The following is a 22,473-nucleotide window of genomic DNA, read 5'->3' on the forward strand; positions in this document are numbered from 1 at the left end:
AGATGCACCTCTGCCCGTTCCATAATATGATCTATTTCCTGCGACACTTGCTGGCTCTTGGTACCTCCCTGCCGATTGATTTAAAACACAGTCGTTGCATTGTCCGACATTTTGCAGACCAAGCAACCCTGCAGCCTGTCGAACTGTAAACATGCCAACCAGACTGCCCTGGTCTCCAGGCGATTGATATTCCAGAGAGACTCTCTGCACTCCAGTGCCCTTGCGTCGTCAGCTCCTGACAGTGAGCTCCCCACCCAAGGAGACTCACATCTGTTGTCAGGACTAGCCAGTCCAGAGAGGACAGCGAAACTCCCTTCCGTAGATGATCCACCTGCAGCTACCACTGCAGTTGCGAGAAGGCCTCCATTGGCAGGTGGAGCTGAATCGAATAGTCCAAAGACTGCTGATTCCACCGAGAAAGCAGGGAGCGCTGAAGAGGACACACATGCGCCTCACCTATGGCACCACTTCCAGGGTCGCCGCCATTAAGCCAAGAATCTGCAGGTAAAACTATATGGTCAGGCACAGAGTGTACAACAACAGATGGAGTTGAGCAAGCAACTTATGAATTTGAGCTTTCGGCAGGAACACCTTGCCCTGCTTCGTGTCGAACCCGCAGGTATTCCAGCAACTGGTCCTAGGAGTCCATCCTTTCTCAACTCTGCCGCAACTACCACCATTACCTTGGAACAGGTTTTGGGAGCGGTGGCCAGACCAAGGGCAGTGCCCAAAACAGACAGTGGCAACCCAGAACTGCGAACCGCAGGAAGCGCTGATTTTGTAGTCAGATGGGAATGTGGAGATACGCCTCTGACAGATCCAGAGAGGTAAGAAATTTCCCAACTGCAAGGCCATTATCACTGAGCACAATGTCTTCATGTGAAAAATGCTTCACTCACAGATGACAATTGACACCTTAGAGGTCCAGGATAGGACAAAACCAGCCCTCCTTCTTTGGCTAAACGAAATAATGGAAAATCGTACCTTATTTTCTTGAGACGTGGGCACTGGAACCACAGCCCTCATACTGAGGGGCCTTGCCAATGCAGTTTCCACTGCCTTTTTTTTTTTTTTGTGTGGTGATTGGCAGGGAGATACCATGAACACATCCTGAGGAACACTGCGAAACCCCAGCACATATTCCTCTTGTATCACCTCCAGGACCCACTGATCTGATGTGATTTCGACCTACCTCTGATGAGAGAGAGACAGAGAGAGAGGTGTCCTCCTATCTCCTATTCCCAGGGGTGGGTCAGCAAACCTTCACTGGGAAGCTCCGGAGATTCCACTACCTGAGGCTGCATTTCTTCTGGGTTGTCAGGGACAAAAGGCCTGAGACCAACCAAAGGGTCGAGTCCTCTGAAGGTCGCTTCTCTACAGGGTCGAAAACGCTTGGATCCTCTAGCACACCATCTCATGTGAAGGAAGCGCTGCACCTGCTTCTTATCCTCTGCAAACGAGGAAGCAGAGATTCACTCCACTTACTGGCCAGTTTCTCCAACTCACAACCAAACAAAAGCGAGCCATTAAGGGGCAATTTGGTGAGATTAGCCTTGGAAGTCGCATCAGCTGACCAATTTCTCAACCATAACTGACACTTGGCAGCTACTATCAAAGCCATCCCTCTGGCTGAAGTGCAGACTAAATCTCAGCCTGCCTCCACCAAGAAGGCAGCAGCTGGTTCTACAACTGCCCTAGAGTTTACCCCAGGGTGATCGAGCTCCTGGTAGAGAAGCAAACAAGAGCGAGCCACCAAGGAACAAGAAGTGATCTGCAAGATAATTGCCACTGCTTCAAATGCTCGCTTAAGGATAGTCTCAATCTTTTTAGCATAAGCATCCTTCAGGGCTACTTCTCCTTCCACAGGAATAGTGATCCGCTTGGAGACTGCATACACAAGTGCATTTCCACCTTAGGTAAAACATAAGCACTCTCTTACCACTGGATCCAGAGGGTACAGGCCTTCCAAAATCCGACCCTCTTTGAAAATAGCCTCTGGGGAGTCCCACTCAAGATCAATTAATTCTTGAATGGCTCCATCATGGGGAAAAAACAAGAGGCTTTATGCAAGGAAACCAAAATGGGATTTCTCTTTGGCTCAGACACTGAATCTGCCCCAGGAACTCCAAGCAATTTTCAAGGTCTGGGAAATCAGAGCTGGTGGTTCATCTCTATGAAAGAACCACAACATAGCTGCATATGCTTCTATTCCAGGGGATTTTCACCATCCTCAAAAGAGGCAGGATCAGCGTCATCATCCCTGCCATCCGGATTTCCATCCAGAGGACCCAATGCCACTCCACGAGTGCTCCGGCACCCAACAAAAAATCCAGGCATGGTTTTCCCCCCTGAACCTCTGCTCTAGGAGCATGGGATAGGGCAGAGGACTGCGCCTGAAGAAAGGATTACAACCCCTGGAAAAATTATTATTTTTTTTTAATTTATTGCATTTTACAATTTTAAACATCAAGCAATATACAACTTGAATTACATTACAGGTTACATATACAATAGAGAACTACCCCATTAAATAAATCATTACATAGGGATAACTCCCAACCACTCAAAACCTGTCTTTCAAGCCCACCATAGTGGACTACACAATTTCAATACAATACACAACATTGTATATTGATCAAAAGAATATTAACATTTGGAATGGTACTCTAATATTAGAGAGATCACTTCACATCTAAGGAGCACTTCTATGTGGTTCCCGGTGTTGAGGTTAAAGTGAGATTCACTCTATTTTCAATAAACTGGGTTAACTGTGTCGGTTGTGTAAATATATATGTATTGCCCTCATACTTTATTACACATTTGCAAGGAAATTTCAAAATAAAATACATTCCTAGTTGTAACGCTTGCGATTTTAACAGTAAAAACTGTTTCCTACGCTTTTGAGTTGATGGTGCCAGGTCAGGAAATAACTGGACTTTACAGCCCAGAAACTCTTTAGACCTATTCACAAAATATTTCTTGAAAACCCAATCTCTATCAGATTCTAACATAAATGACACTAATAATGTTGAGGGCTTAATTAGATTAGATTCTGTTTGTTCCAGGATCTCTGATATATTAAGTGTAGTGTCTTGGGTTGGTTGTCTTTGCTGCAGTTCTTACATTTGTATATTTCCTACATCTCTTCGACTTGAGGATTTCTTTAGTGGAGGTAAATAAAATATTTTAGAAATTATAGGCAACATTGCCTCAGATATATTTAAAACCTCCATGTCTGCATAGGTGTTAAAGTAGGTGATTTGGGAAAGTTTATACAATGAATGTTCTTTGAACTTGAAATATTTTCCAACTTTTCTATCTTTAATTGCAATATTTGATTTTATTTTATCATTACTGCCTGTAAATCATTTACTTTTCCAATTTCAATCCACTTTTCATTTGCAAACTATCTTTCTCCATCATTTCAACATTCCTTTTAGTTTCATTAACTGTTTTTAGCATTACTACCATTTGTAAACCCATATTTTTATTCAAATCATTAATAGCTTCCCAGATATATTCTAAGGAAAATGTTTGTGGCCTTACCAAAGGCTTAAACTGTGGTATTAAAGGTCCCACTTCACTTACTCCGGGCCCCACATTTGTTGCTCCAATGGAAGCTTGGTCGGCTCCTTGGATGTCATACAAAGCCGTAGGTTCTTCCTGATGATCACTTCACTTCATGGGAGACTCCTTCACACCGACACCCTTGGTCGGTCCTAGGTCTCCTTGGATCAACAGGAGCCTTTTGGTAGGATTAACCAGCGGAGATCTCTCCCCTGGGGAGAGTCATGTCATTAGTTCTTGAACACCAGAGGGCTCTTCTTCCCCCCTCTCAGCACTCTGTGAACACTCATACCCCAACTCCATTCCTCGTCGTATATGGGCATCCAATGGTCCAACCTTAGGGGTTACCTCTGTCGCATCAGAGACCTGACGCTCCTTGGCTCTCCTCTTTTGGGCTGAATGAGGCATTTCTTAACCCCTGGAAAAATTCTACCCATGAAAAGGTAGAAGCATCCAGACCGGGAGGGACCTGAGGTGTACTCACTGAGCTACCTTCCCCTGCTGAGGAACCAGTTAGGGGAGTTCCAAAATCAGGCATCCCACCTGAGTCATCTTTACCTAGCTCCACATCCAGCTGGGAAGAACCAGGTTTAATGAAATCAGAGAAGACAATTCACCCTGAGCCTCCAACAGCGCTGGCATAAAGCAGCAAGCACTCCTAACTGAGATGCGCATATATAACAAGCAGTGCAAAGAGAAAGATGCTTAAGCTTCTTAGGCACAGGCGCCATGATGGCAGACAACATGCTGAGAGGCGGCCGGAGGCATGTGTCTAACTGTTTTTTTTTTGGGGTTGTTTTGTTTTGTTTTGTTTTTTTAAATAGGAGGTCGCAAACACTACAGCACTGAAACTCTACTATTAGCTTTATCAGATAATATCTTAAGAGGATTTGATACTGGAACACACTACATTCTAGTTCTATTAGATCTCTCTGCAGCATTCGACACAGTAAATCACAAAACACTACTCAATAGACAAAGAAATATGTCTCACTAATAAAACAATAAAATGGTTTGAGTCATACCTTAAAAACAGATGTTTCCAAGTACAAATTAAAAATACACTTTCGGACAAAGTCACACTGCTAACTGGTGTCCCACAGGGATCGGCCCTGTCGGCAACACTCTTTAACATTTATCTCCTCCCTATATGTCACCTACTAGCAGGACTTGGAATCATACACTACTTATACACAGACGATATACAGCTACTGCTACCAATTGTAAACACCATTGAAGAAACAATGAAACTTGCTAATATGTATCTTGAGATAATTAAACAGCTCTTAAATCAGATGGAACTGGTAATAAACATCGACAAAACGGAATTCCTACACCTTGAACGTAAAAACATACACCACATCCAACCAACACTCACAACTAAAAATAACCAAACCGCTGAGCTAGCAACTAAAGTACGAAATCTAGGAGTAATAATTGACCCTGAGCTAAACATGAAACAACACATCTCCTTGAAAATAAAGGAAGGATATGCAAAACTAATGATCGTAAGACGACTTAAACCTCTACTAACACTAAACAATTTCCGCACAGTTTTGCAGGCAATGATATTCGCAAGTACAGACTACTGCAACTCCCTACTTTTAGGACTACCACAATCCACAATTCGGCCACTACAAATATTACCAAATTCATCTGCTAGAATTTTGACTGGCAAAAAAAAGAATGATCACATTACAGGAACGCTTGCCGATCTACACTGGCTCCCAATTGAACAAAGAATTCAATATAAGGCCTTATGCATAATACATAAACTAATCCATGATGAAAAAGCTGACTGGCTTAACACAGCACTGCGCGTACATGTCCCACAAAGAAACCTAAGATCTGCTAATAAGGCTCTACTAACTGTTCCCTCTGTCAAAACAGCACGCCTCACGCAAGTTAAGGAGAGAGCACTATCACTGGCTGGTCCCATGCTATGGAACACCATGCCACTCGAAATAAGACTGCAGAGAAACTTCAAAATATTCAAATCCAATCTGAAAACCTGGCTATTTAAACAAACTTTTTATAAAGATAAAGAGAAGGAAAAAAACAGTTGATTGATTAGGATGCACCAAACTAGAAATTGTTATTTGTAACCTACAAATGCACATTAAAGTTAAATTCTTTCCGTCTACTATGCTCCCTACAGACAAACTTAATGTACACACATATTTTATTGAAATGAATTGTTACCGCACTATGATGGCACATGATTAATTGTAATCTATACCACTAACTTTATTCATTATCGTGCATTGCTGTAAACCGTTGTGATGGTTATCTAACTTAACGACGGTATAGAAGAGCTTTTAGAGACTTCCGGCGATGACGCGCGAGAGACGGAAGTAAGAGGGGAAAGCTCCGCGGCTCCGCTCCCCTGCATCGGTACAATTTACCTTTAAAATCTTGCCGTTTCGCTACCCCGACTATAAGATCGGCTGCTGGAGGTGCTGCCACGCAGCTCTGTGCCCGGGCGGACCCGCGGGTGATGCGCAAATCGAGCGCCCGGGGCAAGCTTGAGCGCCGTCCACATCAACAGCGTGTAGCCAAGATGGCCGCGGCAGCCCAGCATGGAGAGCCCCTGCTTGCTGCAGTCTCCGAGGAGGCCCTGCAAAAAATCTCACAGCGCGTCACAGAAGCGCTGGATGGCCGCCTATATAAACTTCAGACGGCGATGGAGGATATAAAATCGGCGGTGGAGGGCCACGCGAAGCGACTGGACACAGCGGAGGGCCTTCTTTCAGATCTGGGGGACCGGCTGGCCACGACGGAGCAGCGTCTAGAGGGCCTGCACGGCAGACAGCAGGAGCTCTTGGCCAAGATGGAGGAACAGGAAGACAGGGGCCGTCGGAACAATCTGAAAATCATAGGTCTCCCGGAGGAGGTGAAGGAAGGAGACCTAAAAGAAATCGTCGAGCAGTGGCTCCCACAGCAGGTAGGCCTCCTGCTGCCTGGAAACGGGCTCCAATGTGAACGGGTACACCGCGTGGGGCCCATGCGGGATGGCCTGGGGCGCCCGAGACCTGTAATGGCCAGGATCCTCAATTGGGATCACAAGACCCGTCTTTTAAGGTCTTATCGCCAGAAGAAGGAGGTGGATTACAAGGGCCACAGACTGTTGTTATTCAATGACTTTTCAGCCGCCACGGCAGCGCAGAGGAAGGAGATGGCTCCGGCCTGCACGGCGCTCTATCAGCGTGGGATTCGCTTTGCCCTGCTCTACCCGGCTAAGCTGCAGGTCCAGCATGAAAATAAAACCCTTTATTTCAACTCTAAGGAGGAGGCTGCAGGATTCGTGGCGAGCCTCCCCCCTGCGGCTGGGGAGTGAAGAGCCTAGCTTGGCGGACTACCTCACATTTGGAATGGCCTTTTATCTGGTTTTCTTTTTCCAACGCCCTTAGTTTTTTCCAGTTTTTCTTCTCTTGGAACTTGGTTGTTGGTTTTGCACCAGTTCGGGCCCCCTGGTTCGGGTCGTGGAGTCTTAGTGCTGAAGCCTGGCTCCGCCTCTCCTGAGAACTGTGGGATTGTTGCGGGAGAGGGACTCTCACCCCACTGAGTTGTTTCCCTGGTGGACCCGGGGTTCCAGTGCTGCGGGGCTCATCCTTTCCGGTTCCTCTCTGTGACCCTTGTTTAGCCTCCACTCGATGGACCTCCCACATGTATCTGTTGTTGAGGGTGGGGGCGCTCGGTTCTTCTGGGGATTATGCTGCTTATGGGTAGCGGTAGCGGTAGTGCGGGAGCGGGGCGGGAGATGGGAGTAGGACAGAATAGGGGAGTTCCTATGGCGCTCGATAGTTGGAGCCCTAAGGAACGAAGGGGGAAACTTATCTGGTTGGTGTGGATGTGGGGTATGTATGTGAGTATGACTGTTAAGGGACTGGGGTGGGAAGGGAAGGGGACTCAGGGATTTTGGTTTACACACAGTCTATTGCTGACACAAATATGGATCGCAACTTCCCCTCAAGGCCTAGGCTGGGAGGCCGGGAGGGATTCCAACACCTAGGGTGGGGAGAGGGGGCGGCTTCGGCTCCCCCCTCACCTGTATCACACGGATTATATTCCTGATATCACATAATGGAGCCTGTTAACATTGTTACTATGAATGTGGATGGTATCCACTCCCCAATCAAGCGGACTAAATTATTTGCCTTATTCAAACGTATGAAAACACAGGTAGCGCTCTTACAGGAGACGCGTTTGGAGGATGCAGAACACGCAAAATTAAAAAGAGATTGGGTGGGCCAAGCGTATTATTCGTCCTATACTAGGCGCCAAAGGGGAGTTGCCATTCTTATTCACAAAACTTTGCCGTTTCAGCTGGAGCGTATCTGCCAGGATGAGGAGGGCCGATATGTTCTAGTGGCGGGCACTTTGTACCAACAACGTATTGTTTTTTGTGCAGTTTACGCCCCTAACGTCTACTCCCGGGGGCTTTTTGTATCTTTAATCACCCTCTTGACCGAGTTTTCGGACTATAGTCTCATAGTGGGCGGGGATTTTAACATCGTGGCAAATCGCCAACTTGACCATGCACCCTCCAAGCTCACTTCCCGAGGGGAGGGTAAGGAGGGGGTAAACTTGCTTTGTCATGAGCTCCAATTGTTGGACATCTGGCGTATCTTGCACCCGCAAGAGCGTGATTTCACTCACTTTTCTCACCCCCACAATGTATATTCCAGGTTGGATTATTTGCTTGTTTCAGATCAGTGTTTTGCTAAAATACAAGAGGCTAACATAGGTACTATCGCGTTATCTGATCATGCCCCAGTGTCCATGGTTCTTCATTGGGGGCTCACGGCCCGACCCCCGCACTCATGGCGCATGCGGCCAGATCTCTACCTAGACAAGGAATTTCATGGGTACTTGCAAGCCTGCTGGAAGGATTACGTAATGAATAACACGACCCCGGAGGTTACCCCGTCGACTGTGTGGGAGGCGGGGAAAGTGGTCATGCGAGGGGCCATTATTGCGTATGTAGCTAAGAAAAATAGACGCTGTAACGCCGAGATCCTGAGGCTTACTGGAGCTCTTAAAGCGGCCCAAAGTGCTCACATGGGGGCTCTGTCTGAGGAGGCTAAAGCCCAATTGGACCGGGTGCGGGACGCTCTAAATAGTCTGTTACATCAGCGGGCTTCTAAATCCCTCAGATTTTACCGATACCAGCTGTACAAATACGGTAACCGAGCTAGTCGGCTTATGTCCCGTTTGGTTAGACCACGTGGCCAGCGGGCTTCGATTGTGGGAGTTAAAGATAGGAATGGGGTGCACCACACAACTCCTCAGGGTATAGCGAACCGATTTTTAGAATATTACATGACCCTTTATGCCTCGAAGCCAATGGATAAGGAACTCGCTGATACGATGTTTGCGGACTTACCATGGCCAAAGTTAACTTTCGACCAGTTAGAGATGCTGAATGGCCCTATAACTACCCAAGAAATCTATGCGGTTATTAAAAAGCTCTCACTGGGCAAGGCGGCGGGCCTCGATGGGTTGGGGTCTGAATATTATAAAATTCTGAGTTTTGGGGTGCTTGAGCCTGTGAGAGCGTATTATGCCGATTTACTTCATACTGGTAAAATAGCACCAGCCTCCAATCAATCCGTCATCGTAGTTCTGCCCAAGCCAGGGAAAGACCCGACGGAGGTGGGCTCTTACCGGCCCATCTCGTTGCTCAATGTTGATGTTAAAATCTTGGCTTCTGTTTTGGCTGCCAGGGTGTCCCCCGTTTTGCCCAGTACCATTCATAAGGATCAAACCGGGTTTATCCAGGGTCGTCAAGGGGTGAGGAATGTGCGGCGTTTAATAGCTGCCTTGAGTTACCCGGCAGGGGCTGAAGCATTGATCCTGAGCTTGGACGCGGAAAAAGCGTTTGACTCACTTTCCTGGGAGTACCTGTTCTGGGTGTTACAAAAATATGGCTTCTCCGGGGCGTACCTACAATGGCTACAGGTGCTCTATCAACTCCCTAGCGCCTCTATTTTGATTAATGGCCTGCCCACTGAGGCTTTTCCGATTTCTCGGGGGGTGCGGCAGGGGTGTCCCCTTTCGCCTGTATTATTTGTTATGGCACTGGAGCCTTTGGCCATTAGTATCCAGCGTGCAAAGGACATTAGTGGTATCAGTTTGGATGGGCATCCCCTGAAGCTAGCCCTGTTTGCAGACGACCTGTTATTATTTGTGGGGAAACCGCGTACCAGTGTACCGGCCATTATCCATTTATTTGATAAGTTCCAATTGATTGCGGGTCTCAAAATTAATTATGATAAGTCGGAGGCCCTGTCCTTGCATGAGAATCTTCCTGTTACCTGGGTAGGGGAGTTCCCCTTTCGCTGGGCCTCCGGCAAACTCAAGTACTTGGGGGTAATGATTCCGCGGGACCTACGGCAGCTGCACTCCTTAAATATAGCTCCCTGCATTGCCAAATTTCAGGAGCAGTTGGGGTTGTGGAAGATGTTGCCCCTTTCCCTTTTTGGCAGGGGGGCCCTGGTAAAAATGGTGTTGATGCCCAAACTTTTATACTTTTTACACATGCTCCCTTGCTGGTTGACGGTGGCCGAGGTGTGTCGCCTTCGCTCCGCCATACAAAATTTCTTGTGGCGGGGGAAACGGGCGCGACTGGCCTATGGGGCTATGGAATATCCACGAGAATGTGGGGGGTTAAATTTACCGGATTTCCGGCTTTATAATGTGGCCTGCCAAATGAGGTTTGTGGGGGAATGGCTTACGGGGTCCTATCGTTACTGCGAAGCGGGGATGCTGGGGCGTATGACTACCCCGGGGTCTCCATTGAACCTTATTCAAATGAGGGTGGACCAGCGTAGGGTAGCGTGTTATCCTACTGTTCTTTTAACCCCCTGTATCAAAGCGTGGAGATGGTTACGGAGACAATTTAAATTATCGGGAGGGCGATCTCTGCTGCTTCCTTTTTTGCAGAATGTGGAATTTCTCCCTGGGCGTGATTGCAAGCCAGTATTTAGTCAATGGGCAGAGCAGGGGTTGCTGTTTGCCTTTCATATGTATGATCCTGTTTCAGGTACTTTGATGGACTTTGCTACGCTTACACGGACCTTCCAACTGCCTGCCAAACACTTCTTTGCTTTTCTTCAGGCCCGCCACTACCTGACTGCCTTTGCTTGGTCACGTCAAGAGTTTGAGGCTGAAATACGATTTGCCAATACCATTTTTGATACTGCGTATCTCCGGAACTCCATCGCCAGTTGGAAGCGATTGGGACAGAAGCTTGGTGACGCCGCTCCAGTGCGACGTATGGCTGTTCGGTGGTCAGCAGCTTTGAACACTACGATCACGGAGCGGCAGATGTCTAGCTGGTGTCGGGACCTATATAAACTGTTACCTGATCTCAGTCTCCGGGAGCTTCAGTTTAAGCTTCTTCATTCTCTTTACTATGATGACGTTCGACGGTTCAGGATGAACTTGGCTGCCTCACCTACCTGTATTAAATGTGAAGCTGCTGATGGCACTTTGGTGCACCGCTTGATCTCATGCCCGTCGTTGCAGTCCTTCTGGCAGGCAGTACTGGAGGTGGTGGGGAAATGCATCGGCGTCCCTTTGCGGCTCAATGCCAGGATGTTACTTTCATGTATGTCTCCTCGCCATTTACCTGGCAGTTGTGCTAAGGCCCGTTTTGAGAGGGTCGCTGTCTTGATGGCCTGTCGCACTATCCTGGCTGGATGGACTGAGCCGTTGCTAGCGCCTGTACTGGCCGCCTGGTTTGGGAGAATGGCTTCACTGGCACAAATGGAACGACTGGATTACCTGGCAGGCAAGAGGCAGCCGGACTCCATGTACTGTGTTTGTTGGGACATTTACTTTGCTACTTTTCCTAAATCGTTGCAGGAGGAACTGTGTCGCAATGGGTATACTCTAAACTGGTCCTCTAAAGTGAAGGGACAAGGGAGGGGGGGGCGTAAGGTGTGAATGTTGGCTGGATGAGTGGGGTTTGGGGCGGGGGGTTCGGGTTCAGGGCGGGGGGACTTATGGGGGGGGGGGATAAAAGAAAAATTGGGATGAGCAGTGACTCGAGTTCTTGTTGGTTCTACCATGTTTGCCTTGTTGTACCCATGTACTTATGTACTGTGTTTTCCGAGTTGTAAAGCGTTCTTACTGGTTGTCTCTGCCACCCAGGTAAATAAAAATTATTTTGAAAAAAAAAAAAGAAGAGCTTTTAAATAAAAATTAAATAAATAAGCGCCTAGGAATTATGCATCCAACACTTAGGCGCTTACCTAGGCGGCCAAAAATTAAGTGCACAAAAAAATTTAAGCGCACAGTACCACTTGTGTGCATAGGTAAGCACGCGACCACTACGTGTCGCTTAATGTGGGCACACAGACTACAAGGCCTCAGTGTGTACCCAAAAACTGGGCGCAAACCTGAATGCACAGCGAGACGCACACGCCAGACCAACAATCCTGTAAAGGGCAGCCATAAAAAGCATGCAAAAAGCAGTTGCAGCCTACTATATGGCATGCAGGGAAAAGCCTTGGAGCGAGGCCTAGCCTAAGGAGGCTGCTCAACTTGCCAGGTTGCCCATGACCATCGACCTTCCATAGAGCGGAATGAATGTTGGACTGACGTGCTGAGCATGGAGATAGGGGGAGAAGGAAATCCTGTACAACAAAACCTCCCGCTAAGTCTCTGTATCTATCTCTCTTTTTTTTTCCTTTTTTAAACTTACCTGAGCTCTGCCGTACCTGGCTGAGCACAGAGATGGGCTCCGGCTGCGGGGGGAGAGGGCATGTGCCATCACCACCACACTCTGCTTCCTGAACCCGCTGCCTTTCAGCTGCTCAAGCAGCTAAGTCCATGCCAGCAAAACCAGCTACCGGACCAAGGGACCACATCTGAGGGACCACTTCAGAAATTCTCAACTAGGGGAGGAACCATTTAGTATTACCACAGAAGAGCGGGGAGAATTTTATCCTTAATTCTCCATTAGTTTAAAATGAAGCAATCCCCAGTGGGGAGATGCACGTCCACTATCTGCTAGAGATGAAGAATACTGGTAGACTGATGTCACTGCAGGGTTATATGTATTGTGAAGGCAGTTTATGCCTTCTCCATCTGCTGGCAGGAATGCATAACCCACTTGTTCTGGATTCATCTGACAGGACACTAAGAAATGTGGAATTAAATACAATAAAATATATTCTATTTGATATACTGAAAATATGAACAATCCAAGCAGTTTACATTCAAATAACTAATAACTGGCAATATATATGAATGCATCACAGTTAAAACAAAACAAATACTCCCCAGCTTCTGGAGATAAAAAGACTCAAACATGCTACTAAGAACACTGAACTACTCAAGCAATAGCAGGGAGAAGGTAGATCTCAATCCGGGAACCAAGAACTGATAAAAATAAGCAGCTTCGCCTAAATTCTTTTACTGAATCTAGGTTCCCTTCATTTGGTTCTATAAATATATGTTATATATTTGTATGCTCTCTGAAATTTTACGATAAGACCTTTTTGGCTTTGAAAACTCCCCTTCCCAACATGCATCAGCTGTTTGTGCTACAGTTACATTTATCTGCACAGGGCTCCAACGGCAGGTCCGGTTTAAGGATGGGAGCAGCTAGGTAGGAAGAGCTTTCAAAAACTTTACCTAGTCTTCTTCCTCCAACATTAAACGAAAAGCAGGCTGGTAAAGTGGAACCTCTCTGATCTCCTTTATTTATACTGCCCACTGGGTCACCTCAAAAGTTTTGGTAATACTACCGCTTTAAAAGACTAGAAGAAAAAATCCAAATTAGCTTATGATGTTCCTCTCATTGGTGACCTAATTTGGGCTGGACAACAGCATTATAGCAGATGAGAATATCAATATTTAATCCTAAAGCTGTGAAACTTTTAGCTAAGCACCTCTAAAACACAGTACTATGTGCTCCTACATGTAACTCTAGCTATGTGAGATTCTACTGAATGCTGACAAAACATAGATGCAATCCCAGGATACCCACCTCTTCCACAAAATTACCCGAGACATCAAGATTTAACTCTAGCAAAAGTTCCATGACGCTTTGACCTCGATTCTGCATTAAAAATACATATGAGTATTAACAATTTAACTTTGTTTTCAGAAGAAGAGGTTTAATCCTCTTGCTTTAGCAATGATCATTACATTTTCGTTTCCCTGTGGGATTGAGTGGCAGGACATTAGCTATTCCCCCTCCCCAATAATGTACAGGTTGTCAATCAGAGACACAAGTCCAAGAAAGGACCATCCTATGCTTATATCTCAGATCCTGCACCTTGATCTTAGCCAGAATGCTAAGGCTGAGTATTAGCCAAAGCAAAGCATATACTTAAATTAACACTTTAGATAATACCTTTCCTCCAAACACTCTTTACAACTCTAGTGCTTTCTAATCACACACACAAAAGCCACTGCAAGGGTGAGAAGGCTACCTGACAATTTTCACACATTCTTTTACCTCTTCCAGGCCAGTCATCTATTTAGACACACATTAGTAGAAATAATTATGTTCTCCACTTCTATGTAAGCATTAGCATCACCTGTCTTACAACCCATATTTTTTACTTCCAAGGAAAGACAAATCCAAGGACAATTAAATACCTATCATCTGCTGGTTTAATTCAACTGTATGGGGCGGAAGAAGTCCCTATTTTGACCGTGCAGAATTAACCAATCTGATCCCTTAATAGATAAAATTGTGTATGGGTTTCACCATACCTTACCAATACTGCTTCTCTGAAGAAAAAAGCTAAAAAGGTGAAGAAAAAAAAGTGTAGGGTTAGGGAGGGAGAGAAATTAGATACTAGTAAATAACTTATGGTTTAAATGTCACTATATCTTTTCTGTGAGAGCAATCACATGAAACATGACTTCATGAGAATGTCATTGAATGCACTCGCCACAAAACTCATTTCACAACAACATAGTATTGGGTTTTGTAAAAAGGTGTAACTGTGATCAGAGTAATTATGGTGTTTAGTACAGCTGGAAACCAGATCTAAAATCTTTATCTAAACAAGAATGTTAACACAAAAACATGGTCATGGGGAGGTGCCCAGACTTTACTAATGGCAGCTTGGGATTCCTACTGAACTGTGAGCTGGGGCTCAATTTGAAAAACAGCTCCATAAGATGGAAGTATACAGCTTCCTACTTCAATCCATCATTCAATTACCTAACAGAAGATCACTGATGAAATATTTGTTGGGAAAAATCCAACACACTTTTCAGGTTTTGGGATATTTCTGTATTTCTAAATTACCTATACAAAATAAAAACTCTGTTACATTTATTCCAAAAATATATTTACTGCAAAGCATCAAAAGGTTTGATGCTTTGCAGTAAATGATATTTTTCAACTTCTAACATCAGCTCCTGCTAAATCTAAAGTACAGAATATCCCTTCCAGATAAATATTAATAATTAAAATCTAATTAATAATTTACAGATAAATATTGCTGGAATTCTGAGGTCTGCAAGGCAGAAATCTAAGAACACATACTTGTTTCCAACATCCTCTCCATTGACTGGATTCCCATCCACAATTGTAAATGAGCCAATCCCTGAGAAACAAAAGAAGAATTAGTCAACAGCAAAGCAGTTTGTATCTTAAAAGTGGAAATACAATGTCATAAGAATGTAAGAAACTGCCATGCTGGGTCAGACCAAGGGTCCATCAAGCCCAGCATCCTGTTTCCAACAGAGGCCAATCCAGGCCACAAGAACCTGGCAAGTACCCAAAAACTAAGAAGAACCCATGCTACTGATGCAATTAATAGCAGTGACTATTCCCTAAGTATAATTGATTAATAGTCAAACAATAAGCTGTAGGTGCCTTTTTATTGGACTAACTTAATACATTTTGGACTAGCTTTCCAGAACTGTGCTTCAAGCTAGTCACAAATGAGGGAGGGTATATTTAGAAAACTTGGGTGCCAACCAAAATGTTTAGAATTCTGGGCAAAAAGGTATTTTTCCTTATTTTTTTTCTTTTTATGTGTTTGTGTTTTTTTGTTTTGTCTCTTTGTTGGTCTTTCTGTTTTTTCGCTTTTTCTTGTTTCAGATTTCTCTTTCATTTTTGTTTTGTTTGTTTTGTCCTTTAAGGCTTTTTTTGCTTGTGGGGTTTTTTTTGTTTGTTTTGTCTAATTTGTTTTTTTTTTTTCCTATTTTTGCTTCTTTTTTTTTTTCTCACCCCTCTATTCCTCCAGCCTCTGTTCTGTACAGGCAGGGACATAAGTATGTGTCTCTGGGCCTGCTGCAGCAGCAGTGGTTCTTGCCTGGCCCAGATCCACCACAGTAATCCCGTCAGGCTCACTACAATGGCCACAGCTTCTTCTTCACATGGACTAGCGCCAGGCACCTGGGAATTTTTTCCCCCCACATAAATGTATTAAGATAGTACAATAAAAAGGTATAATTTACTGGAGAAATTACTTACCTGATAATTTTGTTTTCCTGTAGACAGATGGACTCAGGACCAATGGGTATAGTGTACTCCTGATAGCAGTTGGAGATGGATCAGATTTCAATCTGACGTCAGCCCTAATACATATACCTCTGCAGGAAGTGCAGCTCTTCAGTATTCTCCTCAAAAAGCAATTGTGGATACATGTATGACTGAATAACTTAGATAACTTGATTAACTTTATAACTTGGTTAAATTAATTAATTTGAACTGGTTGAATTGGTTATAGCTGGAGACCGCCAGTGCCCTCAACCGAGAAATGTCGACACCCAGTAGGATGGGTGTTCTAGTTGGAGAAAAGCATGGCTTACCCGCGAATCGCTCGCTGTCGGTGATGTCACTCGAGTATTCCATGACTGACAGCAGCCGTGGGGGGGATGCTGAGTCCATCTGTCTACACTAAGGAAAACGAAATTATCAGGTAAATAATTTCTCCATTTCCTAGCGTGTAGCAGATGGACTCAGGACCAATGGGATGTATAAAAGCTACTCCCGAACTGGGTGGGAGGCTGCCCGTGACCCACTTAGTACTGCCCTTGCAAATGCTGTGTCCTCTCGAGCCTGAACATCCAAGCGGTAAAACCTGGAGAAGGTGTGGATGGAGGACCATGTCGCCACCCGACAGATCTCAGCGGGCGACAGCATCTTGGTTTCCGTCCAGGACACTGCCTGGGCTCTAGTGGAATGGGCCTTGACTTGTAAAGGCGGTGGCTTGCCTGCTTCTACGTAGGCCGCCTTGATGACTTCTTTGATCCAGTGGGCTATGGTTGCTCGCAAGGCCGCTTCCCCTTGTTTCTTCCCGCTGTGAAGGACGAATAAATGGTCTGTCTTTCGTATGGATTCCGACCTTTCCAGGTATCGGACTAGGAGTCTGCCGACGTTGAGATGGCGTAGACTGCGAGACTCTTCTGAATTCTTATGCTCATCTGACGATGGTAGCGAGATGGTTTGATTGACTTGGAAGTGGGACACCACTTTGGGGAGGAATGACGGAACTGTGCGTAACCGGATGGTTCCCGGGGTGAGTCTGTGGAACGGCTCCCGGCAGGACAGTGCTTGTAGCTCGGAGATACGACGGGCCGAACAGACTGCCACCAGGAAGGCTGTCTTCAATGATAATAGTCGGAGAGACAGGCCGCGAAGAGGTCTGAAAGAGGCTCCTGCTAAGAAATCTAGGACCTGCTTGACTCCTTTCAGAAAGCGGGAGACATACGGGGGAGAGGCTATGCTGCTGCTCTCGCTCTTGGTTCCGTAGCATGATAATACAGCCACCTGTACCCTGATGGAGTTGAGAGACAATCTCTTCTGTAGTCCGTTCTGCAGAAATTCCAAAATCGCAGGAATTTTGACTGAGAGTGGAACGATGTCACGGTCCTCGCACCAGGCTTCGAATACTCTCCAAATCCTTATGTATGTTAGGGATGTGGAGAACTGGCATGCTCGGAGTAGGGTGTCAATTACTGCCCCCGAGTATCCGTTCTTCCTCAGGTGAATCCTCTCAATGGCCAGACTGTTAAGAGAGAATTGAGCTGGATCCTCGTGGAGGATCGGTCCTTGTTGGAGCAGTTCTCTGTGTGGAAATAGCGGGAGGGGGCTCCCTGTCAGCAGTCTTTGCATGTCTGCGTACCACGGTCTTCTTGGCCAGTCCGGGACCATTATAAGTACTGGTCCCCTGTGGTGTTCTATCTTATGGATGATTGCGCCCAATAGGGGCCACGGCGGGAAGGCGTATAAAAGAGTCTCCTGTGGCCAGGTCTGTACTAGGGTATCAATTCCCTGGGACTGGGGTTCCCGCCTGTGGCTGAAAAAGCTGGGCACCTGGGCGTTCGACCGGTTTGCCAGGAGGTCCATGGTTGGTGTTCCCCAACGGTTTACTATCAATTGGAATGCTGTGGTCGACAGCCTCCATTCTCCTGGGTCTAGACTTTCTCTGCTGAGGTAATCCGTAGCGACGTTGTCTTTCCCCGCGATGTGGATGGCCGAGATCTCTTGAAGATTCGCTTCCGCCCATGCCATTAGGGGGACTACTTCCAGGGACACCTGTTGGCTTCTGGTTCCTCCCTGATGGTTGAAGTAGGCCACTGTTGTGGCTTTGTCCGACATTACTCTGACTGATTTGTCTCGGAGTCTGTGACCGAACCATAGGCAGGCTAGTCTGACTGCCCGGGCTTCCAGGCGATTGATGTTCCACCCCGACTCTTCCTTGTTCCATTGCCCTTGGGCGGTTAGCTCCTGGCAGTGTGCTCCCCATCCTCATAGGCTGGCGTCCGTGGTGAGCAGGATCCAGGTTGGTAAGGATAGTCTCACTCCTTGGCTCAGATGACATTCTTGTAGCCGCCATCGTAGTTGGGTCTGAACTTTGTCCGGGAGCTGAAGGCGTATGGTGTAGTTCTGGGACAATGGATTCCATCGTGATAGTAGGGAGCGCTGTAGGGGTCTCATGTGAGCTCTTGCCCATGGCACTACTTCCAGTGTGGATGCCATGAGGCCAAGGACTTGTAGGTAGTCCCATGCCGTGGGGCAAAGCTCGCTCAACAGGATTCGCAACTGGGTCGTCAGTTTTGATCTCCTTGCTGGCGTCAGGATGACCTTGTCTTGTTTGGTGTCGAGCCGGACTCCCAGGTCTTGTTCATGTTGACCACCCACCGAAGGCTCTCCAGTAGAGTTTTGACTCTGTTGGTCGCCTGGTGGCTTTTCTCTGGGGATTTTGCCCGGATCCGCCAATCGTCTAGATAAGGGTGTACGCGGATTCCTTCCTTCCTCAGTGTTGCTGCCACCACCACTATGATCTTGGTGAACGTCCGGGGTGCTGTGGCTAACCCGAATGGTAGTGCCCGGAACTGGTAGTGACGGTCCAGGATCGTGAAGCGTAGAAAACGCTGATGCTCTTGATGGATCGAATGTGTAGGTAGGAGTCCGACAGATCCAGGGATGTAAGGAACTATCCCGGTTGTATCGCCCTTATTACCGAGCGTAGGGTTTCCATGCGGAAGCGAGGAATCTTCAGGTGACGGTTGACCGACTTGAGATCCAGGATGGGCCTGAACGTTCCCTCTTTCTTGGGAACAATAAAATAGATGGAATAATGTCCAGTATTTATTTGTTCTGGAGCCACCAGTGTTATAGCCTCTAAGGCTAGCAACCTGGTCAGTGTGGCTTCCATTGTCATCCTCTTGGAAGGGTCGAGGCAGGGGGATTCCACAAATTTGTCTGGAGGGAGGTGGTGGAAATCCAGGTAATATCCTTCTCGAATGATGGCTAGAACCCACTTGGCCGAAGTTATCTCGACCCATCTTTGGTAGAATAGGGCAAGTCTGCCCCCTATGGCTTCTTCCTTTGGACGGGTCGGTTGATTTTCATTGTGGGGTGCGACTGGGGCCTGGGCCCGAGCTGGCTCCCCTTTTGTTGTGCTTGTTCCAAAAGGACTGGCTTCTGCCTGCTGGGCAAGCCGCTTGATATGTGCTTCTGTATGGTTGAAGCGCTGTGATCCTCTGCCCCTGGAAGTTCGGGGGAAGGGTCGCTAGCTTCTCTTATTCCTGTCCTCCGGTAGCCGCAGCAGTGGGGACTTGCCCCATTTGTTGGCTAGTTTCTCTAGTTCGCTTCCGAACAGGAGGGTTCCCTTGAAGGGCATCCTTGTGAGTCTCGTTTTGGAAGATGCGTCGGCCGACCAGCTTCGGAGCCAGAGTTGTCTTCTGGCTGCCACGGCTGATGACACTCCTCTAGCTGTGGTGCGCACCAGATCAGAAGCGGCATCCGTGAGGAATGATACTGCTGGTTCCAGGGCTTCCCCAGGAGTGTTGTTCCTGGTCTGTGATAAGCAGGCGCAAGTCACCATGGCACAGCAGGCCGCAATCTGTAGAGACATAGCAGAGACATCAAAAGACTGTTTGAGGATGGATTCCAGACATCCTTCTTGAGCATCCTTGAGTGCTACTCCTCCCTCAACATGGATAGTAGTGCGCTTCGAGACCACGCAGACCATGGCATCCACTTTTGGACATGCCAGGAGGTCTTTGGCAGCTGGGTCCAGAGGGTACATGGCTGCCAGAGCACGCCCCCCTTTGAACGTAGTCCCCGGGGCATCCCATTCCAGGTCAATTAGCTGCTGGACAGCTTGTAACAGTGGGAAATGACGGGAGGTCTGACGGAATCCCTCTAGCAGGGGATTCGTCTTAGGTTCCCCCGAGGCACTCGTGCCCAGGAGAGCAAGCTCTTGCAAGCTGTGTGTCACCAGGTCTGGAAGCTCGTACTTGGTGAAGCAGCGTCTCATGGTTCAGTGGGGCTCTGTCCCTGGAGTTGCCCTTCCTCCAGGGGTTCTGATTCCTCATCTGAGTTGTCCGTGTCGCCGAAGGTGGGGCTTCTGGGCGGTGGAATCACTTCCCTGGGCATAGAGGGTCCCGTGATGTTGAGGTCCTCTGGTGGAGGTTGTGGCCGTATTATCGGAGTCTCCGGCTGCATGTGAACGAAGGTATGCAGGCCTTTGAAGAATTCCACCCATGAGATAGATGCTGGGTCTAAATTAAGAGGCGCGGTGTCCCTGGGGAGCCCCGTTTGAGGGAGGGTCCCGCTGGGAGACGCTAGGTCCGGCGTACTGTTTGAGGAGCTGGAACCCGGCACCGGCTGGGGGGGGGGGGGCCATGGGCTGGATCCCCCAGGGCCTCCTCGCACTGTATACAAAGGGCGGTGGCCTCCTCATGCTGTGCAGCTCTAATGTGGCATGCTGGGCAGAGGCCCTGAGCCTTGAGCTTCTTTTCTGGTGATGCCATGGCTTTGTGTGCGTAAATTACAGTTATGCGCTCCGGTGCGTCGAAGTTGTGCGCGTAGATTTGGTGCGCGCTCAGGATATGCGCGCACAGATCGAAGTTATGCGCCCGGCACAGTAAGCAAGTGGCTATGCATGTCGCTTGTGCGCACGGTATTTGGGCATGCGAAATTGTGCGCACAAGGTATTTGTGCGCACGGCTCGCCTCTGTGCGCACGGATTGGGACGGCAGACAGAGCGGCAAACAGATCAAAATGGTGACGGCGACCACGCGGACAATATGGTGACCACCTCGGAGGGTCTCCACGTGGGAGGACCCTCGGATCTAACCGGAGTCTAGCCCTGCTAGGGCAGATCAACCCGGTGGCACTGGTCCCGGCTGGCGACCTGTGCGACTCCTCGAGCTTCAGGGACCAGAGACTTTTAAATAGATTTCTACTTTACCTTGTCTCGGCGCTTCCCGGTCTCGTTCCGGGCGGTCTCCGGCTGCGGGGGGAGAGGGAAAATACCTTCACCGCTGCGCTTGAAGTTGCACCCGATGTCAGGGGCTAGGTCCCCTCCGAGGGTCGGCCGCTGGACCGAGGCTTACCTCCAAGGGATCGCAGAAATCACCTCGGGAATTCTCAACTGGGGGAGGGACCCAAAGGGTGTCACCACAGGAGAGCAGGGCTCATCTCTAGAGGTAGGATTTCTTCTTATTTTGATTTTCTTTGGTAAGATTACTCTAACGCTGTGCGAGCATGCATAGAGTCCCTAACTACTATGGAGACGGAAAATACTGAAGAGCTGCACTTCCTGCAGGGGTTTATGTACTAGGGCTGACGTCAGATTGAAATCTGATCCGTTTCCAACTGCTAACAGGAGTACACTATACCCATTGGTCCTGAGTCCATCTGCTACACGCTAGGAAATTATTGTTTGCTGCCTTTATACCTCTTTTGCTCCAAGTAAGCTAACAAGCAGAGCCGACCCTTCCATTTGGCCAACTAGATGCCTTGAGAGCCAAAATCTGAGGGTTGGGGGTAGCAGCAAAATCTAAATCTAAACTAATAAAGTATCCTCCCCCCAAAAACTATAACAAAAATCCTTCAAGGCCAAATAAATTTATACAAGCAGATAGCTTGTTGAATAAGGACTATCATATCATGAAACTATCACCTCTGCATAGCGGTGGTTCAAACATTATAATTCTAAGTCCTAGACAAGTTTTTGAATCCTTATTCTCAAGAGTGATGCTGTTTTTATATTTTCTCATGCACATAAACAAAGATGCAAACTTAACTTGAGAACTATGATTGTGACTCCCCACAGTTCTTAAGCTAAGTTTTCATCTTTTTTCTTTTCTTTCCCTTTTTTTTTTTTACATAAATGCTGGTTTGTTTCTCTTTTCAACTGTGTATGTAGGACCATAGGAAATGCCTGAGGATCGCATTTACACAATAGGAGATAAATTTACCTGGCAATACCAAATTTTTAAGGATTTCAGTTCCTGTAGCTGTTGCATTTATCAGACACACATGAGACAGTTCTAAAGCTTCTTGTCCATGATCACCCCAAAGCCTGCAAAAATAAAAATAAAGAACACAATTAGCAAGTTAACTGAAACAGACAGTAACACTTTGGCTAGGACTGATTGCAAGCACACACACATTTTTTGCTTACT

At 47.1% G+C, this 22,473-nt stretch overlaps 1 protein-coding gene across 7 annotated transcripts in view; it reads right to left on the reverse strand.

Moving 5' to 3' along the window:
- NAE1 (NEDD8 activating enzyme E1 subunit 1) overlaps window positions 1-22,473 on the reverse strand; it is a 171,471-nt gene that overhangs the window by 146,721 nt on the left and 2,277 nt on the right. For 4 of the 7 annotated variants that reach the window (XR_003857674.1, XM_029608201.1, XM_029608199.1 and 1 more), the window contains 4 exons: window positions 22,267-22,370; window positions 15,086-15,146; window positions 14,302-14,332; window positions 13,568-13,639 (listed from right to left, as the gene is read on the reverse strand). Coding sequence is in view for 6 of the 7 variants with exons in the window: in XM_029608201.1 (XP_029464061.1) it covers window positions 13,568-13,639; window positions 14,302-14,332; window positions 15,086-15,146; window positions 22,267-22,370 (268 nt within the window). In the remaining variant the exon portion in view is untranslated. The remainder of the gene's footprint in view (window positions 1-13,567; window positions 13,640-14,301; window positions 14,333-15,085; window positions 15,147-22,266; window positions 22,371-22,473) is intronic. The other 3 variants (XM_029608202.1, XM_029608204.1, XM_029608203.1) reach the window with 1 other exon arrangement.

This window comes from Rhinatrema bivittatum, chromosome 7 (assembly GCF_901001135.1).
Source record: "Rhinatrema bivittatum chromosome 7, aRhiBiv1.1, whole genome shotgun sequence".
In the NCBI taxonomy this organism is placed as follows: domain Eukaryota; kingdom Metazoa; phylum Chordata; class Amphibia; order Gymnophiona; family Rhinatrematidae; genus Rhinatrema; species Rhinatrema bivittatum.